At 37.6% G+C, this 9,952-nt stretch overlaps 2 protein-coding genes and 1 long non-coding RNA gene across 3 annotated transcripts; 2 read left to right on the plus strand and 1 right to left on the minus strand.

Moving 5' to 3' along the window:
• The first annotated feature begins 308 nt into the window (after positions 1–308).
• On the plus strand, positions 309–1,953 carry LOC112740277 (ferritin-like catalase Nec2). Its single transcript, XM_025789046.3, has 3 exons — positions 309–637; positions 877–1,102; positions 1,585–1,953. The coding sequence occupies exons 1-3, from the start codon at positions 315–317 to the stop codon at positions 1,951–1,953; spliced, it is 918 nt and encodes a 305-aa protein (XP_025644831.1). The 5' UTR covers positions 309–314.
• A 662-nt stretch (positions 1,954–2,615) lies between these two features.
• LOC112742276 (protein MAIN-LIKE 1-like) lies at positions 2,616–4,612 on the plus strand. Its single transcript, XM_025791514.1, has 4 exons — positions 2,616–2,687; positions 3,484–4,226; positions 4,309–4,396; positions 4,496–4,612. Exons 1-4 carry the CDS (start codon positions 2,616–2,618, stop codon positions 4,610–4,612), a joined length of 1,020 nt encoding a protein of 339 aa, XP_025647299.1.
• A 2,482-nt stretch (positions 4,613–7,094) lies between these two features.
• On the minus strand, positions 7,095–9,594 carry LOC140178264 (uncharacterized). The gene is made up of 2 exons (XR_011870691.1): positions 9,403–9,594; positions 7,095–7,596 (listed from the first exon to the last, which is right to left on the minus strand). It is a non-coding gene; the product is annotated as an uncharacterized lncRNA (long non-coding RNA).
• Positions 9,595–9,952: the final 358 nt, after the last annotated feature.

The following is a 9,952-nucleotide window of genomic DNA, read 5'->3' on the forward strand; positions in this document are numbered from 1 at the left end:
TAAAAAAATATTCCATTTATTTTATAATAAATGACACTTTATTTCATTTAAAAACGTAACTAATTTATTTAGATACAAGATCTAAATACATTAATTTTCTAATAAATACAAAAGATAAAACTGTCATTTATTAATGAAAGGAGCACGTTTTCAAAATGCAAGGAGTACGATTTCTTCTTCTAGAGGAGTTATTTGTAATTTTCTAATTTCCGTTTCAATATTATATATAGGTACACATGTGAACCAACCCATATGTCACATCATCATTATCTAGAGGAAAAAAAAAAGGAAATCCCAATAAAAAGAAAAGAAAAATGATCCATCCTATTTTCAATTTCATGAATTCCTTTGTTGTGTTTTTACTAGTGCTCTTTTCTCATTCTCACAATGTAGTTCTTGTAAAATCATTTCGTACTATTCCAACATCTGATGCTGATTTGATTGAATTTGCTCTGAATTTAGAGTACTTAGAAGCTGAATTCTTCTTGTATGGAGCTTTGGGTTATGGTTTGGATAAGTTTGCCCCTAAATTAACACAAGGAGGACCTTCTCCTGTTGGTGGTAAAATTGCATATCTTAGTCCTCTTATTAAGGATGTTACTTTACAGTTTGCTCTCCAAGAAGTTGGACATTTGAGGTTATTATTCTTATCTATCTATCTAGCATACGTTTATGAAATGATAAAAAACTCAAATGCAATTAATTTTATGTTAAGTTGATAGATAAGAGTCACTAGATGAATTGACAGTTTAACTAAATTATCATCTAACAGCTCTTAACTATCAACTATACATAAAATTTTTTGTATTTGAGTTTTCTCTTTATGAAATATTTGAGTAAATAAACTACTGTGGAACTAATAACTTTGATTTGCAGGGCAATAAAAAACACCGTGAAAGGATTTCCAAGACCATTACTGAATATAAGCTCAGAAACATTTGGCCAAATAATAGATAGTGCTTTTGGGAAAAAGCTCTATCCTTCATTTGATCCCTATGCAAATGATATAAACTATTTGATTGCATCTTATGCCATTCCTTATGTTGGCCTCAATGGCTATGTTGGTGCCAACCCACTCCTCAAAAGTCCACTTGCAAAAGGGGTAATATAAAATCTCTAATTAAATTTTATTATTATATTACTAAACTTAGTTATACAAATGAATTGGGTAAAAAGAATGGTAGCATTTAGATGGACATCACATTTTGAAAAAAAAAAAAAAAACTAATACCCAAAATTAGTATTAACCAAGGTTTTAAAACTGAATTAGTAGAGTTAGAAATTTAATAATTTAATGATCCAATTGAAATTTAACTGAAATTATATCAGATATAATAAAATAATATATTTATGTATAAAATTTATAATTTCTTTTAAAAATTAAGTTTTTGTGATTTATTATTTTAAATTAACTGTTAAAAAATTATATCTAACTTTTCAATCAATTTTTTTATTTTTTGTTGGTCATTGTCAAATAATTTTTAATTTGAATTGAATCGGTCTAATAATTAGTTCTCAATTAATTGGCCAATTCGGTCCGGTTTCTGAGACCATGGTTAACATTGAGTTATGTTGTATGTATAGCTCATTGCAGGACTTCTGGGTGTGGAATCTGGCCAAGATGCAGTTATTCGAGCATTACTATACGAACGCAAAGATGAGATAGTAAAGCCATATAAATTGAATGTGGCAGAGTTCACAAATCGTATCTCACAGCTCAGGAACACCTTAGGGAAGGGAGGTATTAAAGATGAAGGTCTTGTGGTACCTAAAGAACTTGGTGCTGAGGGTAATGTCACAGGAAATATTCTTGCTGGTAATATTTTTTCATATTCATATGCTAGATCTCCACAAGAAATACTGAGGATCGTGTATGGAACAAGTAATGAACATACTCCTGGTGGATTCTACCCTCAGGGAGGTCGTGGTACCATAGCCAAATCTTTCTTGTAATTGCACAATTAGCTCACTAAAGCTATATATGTCCATATGCCTTTTGAGGCAAAAAATTATCCAACAAATATATGTAGTCTTATGTTATAAATAAAACATATATTGAATAAATTTCTTGGTATTTGTTATTGCATTTAATTTAGGGCAAAAAACCAATATATACCAAGGAGAGCTCAAAATTACCAATATCAGCCAAACCAGAAATTCATACCTGAATCAACCAGGACGAATTATTATATAATTCGAATCAATAAGATTCGAATTATACTCTCAAGTAATTCGAATTGATATCATTCGAATTATCTCCATGCAACATATGAACGTAATTCGAATCAATATGATTCGAATTATACTCATCCAAGAAATCATGTAATTCGAATCAATACGTTTCGAATTGACATAAGCTATTTCGAATTCAATTAATTCGAATTACTAGGAGAAGTTTATGTTAGAGAGGTTCGAATCTAGTTGATTCGAATTAGGGCTAGAAACTATTTCCATAGTAATTCGAATCAAGTTGATTCGAATTACAACTGTTTCGGCTATAAAAGGAGTTCGAAGCAAGTTCATTCGAATCAGTTTGTCGTTCTGTAACCCCACCAAATCCCAGAGAAAACGACCAACCTTTCGTACGAGTAAGAGGAGATCGCCTTTTTTTGTGGATGGGGGACGATCCGGGAAGGCTTTATCGTTTGGATGGAGTTGCGCATATCGCCGGTGTCATCAACGACGAGGTTAGTGGTTTATGAAAGCGTTTTATGATAACGGTATTTGTTAATGGTTTTTGATGATGGTTTATGTTACTGTTAGTGGTTTAGGATAGTGGTTTAGGAGAGTGGTGCATGCTAGTGGTTTATTGTTAATGGTTTTTTAAAGCGGTTTATATTAGTGTTAGCGGTTTAAGCAAGCGGTTTAGGCCGTTGGTTTTTGTTAGTGGTATTTGAAATTGGTTTTTTTAAGCGGTTTGTGCTAATTGTTTTGCATAGTGGTTTTAGTGATGGTTAGCGGTTTAGGGGGTGGTTTGAGTTGGTGGTGTATGGTAGTGGGTTTTTTTAATGGTTTTTTATAGCGGTTTATTTTAGTCTTAGCGGTTTAGGCAAGCGGTTTAGGCCAGTGGTTTTTGTTAGTGGTATTTGAAATTGGTTTTTTTAAGCGGTTTGTGCTAATTGTTTTGGATAGTGGTTTTTGTGATGGTTAGCGGTTTAGGGGGTGGTGTGAGTTGGTGGTGTATGGTAGAGGGTTTTCTTAATGATTTTTTATAGCGGTTTATTTTAGTCTTAGCGGTTTAACTAAGCGGTTTAGCGGTTTAGTGGTTAACGGTAGCGGTTTATGATAAATGTGATCATGCATCTGTTTTTGTTAATGGTATTTGCACTAGGTTTGAGTGAGCGGTTTCTGTATAAAATGTTGGTCGTTTGTTTCATTTATCTTTTACACATGACGATTTATTTTCTGCTTCCTTATGAAAGATATTGTATATGTTAGTGGGTTGTGCATCTCTTCTAATTATGCGGTGTATGTACTGGCCAGCCTCGTCGTTGCATATCCAGCGTTAGGCGGCAGCAGGGGATGCGTCTTGATGAGAGGTACGTTCCGTACCTGCAGATGGCCAGATTGTACCATCTTGCGAGACTGAATGACAGATGGTTCCGACTAGACGAGCCCCTAGTCAGCGCATTCGTCGAGAGGTGGCGGCCTGAGACGCACACCTTCCACATGCCGTTCGGAGAGTGCACCATCACTCTTCAGGACGTCGCATACCAGCTGGGGTTGCCAGTGGACGGAGATTACGTTAGTGGTTGCCTGACAGACTTCCACCTTTACATTGAGGGTGGGAGACCTGCTTGGCAGTGGTTCCATGAGTTGCTCGGTGTTTTACCTCCCGAGAACCAGGTGCAGAAATTCGCAGTCAACTGCACCTGGTTTCAGGAGACATTTGCAGAGTGTCCAGACGGGGCTGATGAGGAGACAGTTAGGCGCTTTGTCCGGGCCTATATCATGATGTTATTGGGCACGCAGCTGTTTGCCGACAAGTCCGGCAACCGTATACACATCAGATGGCTACCTTATGTTGCTCGGCTTGAGGAGATGGGTCGCTACAGTTGGGGGTCGGCGGCACTTGCATGGTTGTACAGGTGCATGTGCCGAGTCGCCAACAGACATGTGGTGAAGTTAGCTGGCCCTTTACAGTTACTACAGTCTTGGATATTCTGGAGGTTTCCCACTCTTAGACCATCTGGGTATGATGAGATTAGCTGGCCCCTTGCCTCGAGGTACCGTTATTGTTTTGTATTATATATGCTTCTCGTATTTATTTTCGATTATGAAACCAATTTTAATGTTTCTCCTACGTAGATGGTCTGGTTACAATCCTGGGATTAGCAACAAGGGACCTCGGGTACAGATGGCTCGCCTGAAGATCGACTTGTTACAGCCTCGGCAGGTAAGTACGCAGAGCATGTGTATTTCAAGTCATTGTTTCAGTTTATATTGTCCAACCCTTTTAAATTTTATTTTTCCAGTTCATATGGATGCCTTATAGCGCACTAGACGTCATCCAGGTTGTACATCCGGAGGTCTTGGAGCCTCGGCATACGATGTTATGGCGCTGCAGGACGTCCCTGATTTACTTTGCGGTTGTGGAGTGGCATCAGGTTGATAGAGTTTTACCTCAGTTTGGTGGCGTTCAGCCCATACCGTCTCCCGCCTTGAACATCGACTTCTTGATGTCGAAGGATGGGAGAGGAGGTGACCGTTGGTTCCCGGCACAGTACGCTGACTGGCACGATCACTGGCAGGAGCGTGCGGAGCACATTCTACAGTTTGACATCGTCCCCGATCCCGGTCCGTCACACGATTTCTTGACATGGTGGTATCAGCACGGAAAGAGGTTTCTGTCGCCGGAGATGTTATTGGGGGATCCGAGAGGTATTCCTATTCCAGATGAGGCTACGCAGAGGGGTGCTGGTCGACTTCCAGATATGGACCGGGTCGAGGACGTTCCCGACAGACGTCGTATTGAGCGGAGAGCTCGACTAGTGCAAATGCCACGGGGAGGATGTTCGAGTTTCCGTCCTGTGCAATGGCGACTAGCAGTGTTCCCCCATATTTCCCATATAGATGGGTCCCATCAATACTCACCAGAGGCTTGCAATGACGGAATGCCTGGATACAAGGGGGGAAAGTCCAGAACAGCCTATGAAAATAAACTTGAGACTCGTCAACCTGTCCCCCAACTCGAACAGGGCAAGTCCTGAGGACGGCTACAGTGCCAGGCATCGTCAGCTGAACTCCTAAAACCCACCTTGGCAGCTCGTTGTACGACTCGTCCCAGTCCCCATATATGACGGCAACGGCCTTCTGCTTCGCCATCCATACCCTCCTGTACGTTGGCCTGAACCCAAATTGTGCGGCCGTGGCATTTTGAAGGACCTTGATGTTCACAGCTGCATCAGCCCTAACCATCGGCATAATGAAGGTGGATATCACATGGTAGTCCAGACTCCTATGGTCGCTGGAGATGGAGCTGGCGAGACATGTATGCGGACCGTTGTACCTCTTCACTTCCCAGATACCCTTCCGCTGTCGGAGACTCATCCGAATGAGCCATGTGCACCCATTCCCAAACTCAGAACACTTTCCCACATACCTCCGATAGTCAGACTCAACGACCTTGTACTGGACCCCTCGGCGGATACTGTACGTCTTCACATTGAACAGCGCCTCATCTTTATCCTGAAATTGTTGGCCAACCTGAAACTCGTTCACACCGGCAGACCCCTCGGTATCTCTACCGCCAAATCCTGAGGGCAGCAGAGCATTTTCATCCTGCCGCATAGCATCCAGGTCCAACGAGGAAAAATGGGGTGGATACTGCTGTGTGCCAGAACTAGATCCACCTGTAGCCCTTCTCGGAACAGTAGTTCCAACATCATCGCCGCTTTCATCAGCGATCAAATCCGACTCCACGTCATCGTCATCTGGATCCTCAAACAAACCATCACCAACACCAGCCGGTGTGGGACAATGCTCCTCGGTGGGAATATGTTCCCCATGCCGAACCTCATCTCCAACATTCCCGCCCAGATCTACGGCAAACGAAGGGGACGCAACAGGCTGCATCGGTGGCTCATACACAGGAGCAGAGGACGAAGCAACAGCAGGTCTTGAGCTCGACCCGGCAACTGCGGCTATAGTATTCGCATTCCGGTTTGAACCACCCGAGCTAGATACCACATCAACCAACTTAACCAACAACTCCGGTGTCCTTACCTCGGGATACTGCCTACGACAAAGAAACATAACCTGCAAGTCCTCGTTACTGCCGATTGTGGAACAATCAAACTTCACGGTGTCATGGAGCACCGCTGTTGGAATGCGGTAGAAAAACTTCTTGACCCTTTTAACTCCTTCGAGACCAAGCTTATCCAGCACACAGCTAACAAGAGCATCGTAGGTGGTTGTTGGCGTCACGATAATACATAGTGGATCCTTATCAGTGAACTTCACGCCGGATCGAGTTTTTCTCTTAATCGACCCCCTATAATGTACCAACACTAGGAAACTCTCCTCACTAGCCATTTCCCCACTTTGTTCACAGCATCATGAGTTCACAGCATATATATATAGCCCTGGTTCGTGCTATATATATATAATTCGAAACAAGTTGTTTCGATTTATCACAACCTAACCTAGTAATTCGAACTAACTAAACTCGAATTCTTAAGTTATAATTCGAAACAAGTTGTTTCGAATTATGTTGAAACACAAAATAACCTAGTAATTCGAATTAATAAGATTCGAATTCTACATATATATATCGAAACAAGTTGTTTCGAATTACCTATATATTCTTACGTTCATAGTAATTCGAATCATATTGATTCGAATTACCTTAAGTCATTGCATGTACACAATTCGAATTAAATCAATTCGAATTACTTGATATCATAATTCGAATCTTATTGATTCGAATTACATAATAATTGGTCCTGGTGGATACAGGTGAAGATTTTTGATTTGGCGGATTTAGGTAATTTCAAATGCTCCTTGGTTTATTTGGGTTTTTTGCCCTTTAATTTATCATTTAAGAATAAATAATTATTTCTTATCATAAAAGATTCGAACGATGATAAAACTAATTATAAAAAATTAAAACTAAAATTATATCATACAAAATAAATTTTATTAGACAAAAATTACTAATTATTTTTTTTTAATAATTCTGTAAATATCTCTCTCCTTTCCTCTTCCTCTCTCATCATCCTTCCATAACCACTACAATTTTTGCTGCAAAAGCTACTATCCCACCAAATCTACTCTTCTCTCCCACTTCTCCCAGATAATTGTGTCTTGCCACAACTACCACAAATTCAAATTACAATAATTTTAGATCTAATTGGAGCTTTAGGAACCAATCCACCGCCCTAACTTCACCGTCACGTCCTGCACACTCTCGTACCTCAACCTTATTGTTTCTTCCACACTCAACTCAAAATTTGTGATTAGCATAACCACCACAAACCCTAACAAACACATCTCATTCTCCTATGATTCTACCTCTGTCTCGATCTTCTCCGGTAACGTCGACGTTGGCGACGACACTGTCCCCGCCTTCGACCACAGAAAGAAGAACATGACAGCCTGCAAAAATTAAAAATAAATTAAAAATAAAGAGAGAGAGAGAGAGGTAGGTTGCGAAGCAGAAAGAGAGAGAGAATGGACTCCTCTATTGTCATCAACACCGTTATTGCAGTCGCGCCGATAAACTTTAAATTACGGATTGTTGAATTTAAAAATATTTTAAACATGCTTCTATCTTTTTGTTTTGATTTAGGATGAGAATGGAAAAAGAAATAATTTTGTAGCCCAAACATCGATGTCAAATTCAAGATCTGAAAATGGACTATTGGATAAATACTATCATCATAGTTGCGGTAAGATGCAGCTGTCTCGGAGAGATAGGAGTGGAGGAATAAATTTGGGGGTAGATTCTACAGCAAAAGTAGTAGTGATTATAGAAGGAAAATAAAAAAAAAAAAAAAAAAGAAAAAGAGAAAGGTATTTATAAAATTATTAACAATAATTTAACAATTTATCATTTTTGTCGAATAAAATTTATTTTGTGTATAATTTTAGTTTCAATTTTTTATGGTTAATTATTTTAATGTTCGAATTTTTTATATTTAAAAATGATTATTTATTCTAAAAAAATTATATAGTTTACTTATTAATATCACACTTAATAAAATAAGTAGTATTTATTTACTTATATATGTTATGACACTTGCTCACTTGTTTATTATGAATTTATTATAATCAATTTTTTCTAAACTACTTTTTTTAGGTCCAATATCAACAATTAGATTCAAGAGTAGTATCTAAAATCTTAAGAATTCAGTTTCGATGATTATCTCATATTTTAAGGAGATTTCAAAAAAATATATTACAAAAATAATAATAATTCCTCCTCACAATTAATATAAAATCTAATAACTCACATTTATGATTTATTATAACTATTATTCTCCTCTTAAAATAAGATGTTAGAATATTATTAACTATACATATAGATATAACCGTGTAAGGGAAAGGGAACTGAAACTCATGATCATGCATATCATAAAAAGATAAACTCATGAAAAAGAACAACTCAATTTTCTAGATAAATTAAATTTAAAAGACAATGCATACCCTTACAATCACATAAGAAAATAAGTTCAGGTATGACCTCTAATGATTAACAAAAATATAAAATTAACAGAAATAAACAAATTATTTTATAAAAATAAATGGTCTAAATATAATAAAATATTATAGAAGTAGAATACAATAAAATAAACAAATAAAAAAAATAAAATTTTAATTCCTACAAATTTCGGTAATCGTCGTCTCCCCGTTGAGGCGGCGGAATAGGTGTTAATATTGGTGTCCACCAGTAACATTGCCGCTACCTCTAGCGTACATCTACTGATTGTATGCCTCCATCTGCTCTCGCAACCGATCGAGCTGCTCCAACTTTTTCATCAGGTTCGAGCTGATGGCAACGGCTCCTCTCACGCGTCCTAAAAAGATCGTTGTACCTCTGCTCAGATTGCTCTGCTTGCTGGTGCTAGGGGTGTTCGCGGTGCGGTTTGGTTCGGTTTTTGAGTGAAAAGTCATCCAATTCAATCGTCTCATTAAACTGCGGTTCGGTTTGGTTTGGTTTTTTTATCGAAGCCATCCGAACCAAACCAAATCAATTAAAATCGGTTTGGTTTGGTTCGGTTTGTTCGATTTTTTCAATCAATTCAAAAAAATACTACTATACTACTTCACAAAATCATAACATGATATATTTAGAATCATTTATTTTTTCGAAGGAAGAAATCACTTTTAGACAAATTACCAAACATAATCAGTATACATGAAAATCAATTCTACAAATGTTAGAATGCAAACAAAGCTTACCTCTACAATAGGGCCTATTCTAAAAGTTCCCATGACCTCTTCTTTAGACACCAATGTAAGAAGTAGAATGAGTACAAAAGGAATCTGAATTGACTGAACCATATTGAGCCATTCATTCATAGTATCCAATGAACTCTCTGATGTATTAAAAACTATAGCAGCTATCATTGTTGGAACAATAGCACAACTTCTAGGAATCAATGACCTTAACCATTTCTTTATATTTAGCTTCAAAAACCCTTCAATTATGAATTATGCTGGATATGTTCCTGTAACTGTGCTACTTTGTCCTGCTGCTAACAAACCAATTCCCATATATATAGATTTGGAAACAAAAGTAATAAATCATACTAAATCACACTAAACCAGTTCAAAATTAATTTTTTATTTTCCAAAATAACTAATAATAATAATAAACCAGAAGCAGTTTCAAATCAAGTTTTTGGATATTATCAGATAACAACAAACAGAACAACAATTTTAGTGTGAACAGCAAACAGAACAGCAATTCAGTAATTCAGTATGAACAACCCAGAAGCAGTTTCAGTAA

The sequence above is a fragment of the Arachis hypogaea genome, chromosome 14, assembly GCF_003086295.3.
Source record: "Arachis hypogaea cultivar Tifrunner chromosome 14, arahy.Tifrunner.gnm2.J5K5, whole genome shotgun sequence".
Lineage (NCBI taxonomy): Eukaryota > Viridiplantae > Streptophyta > Magnoliopsida > Fabales > Fabaceae > Arachis > Arachis hypogaea.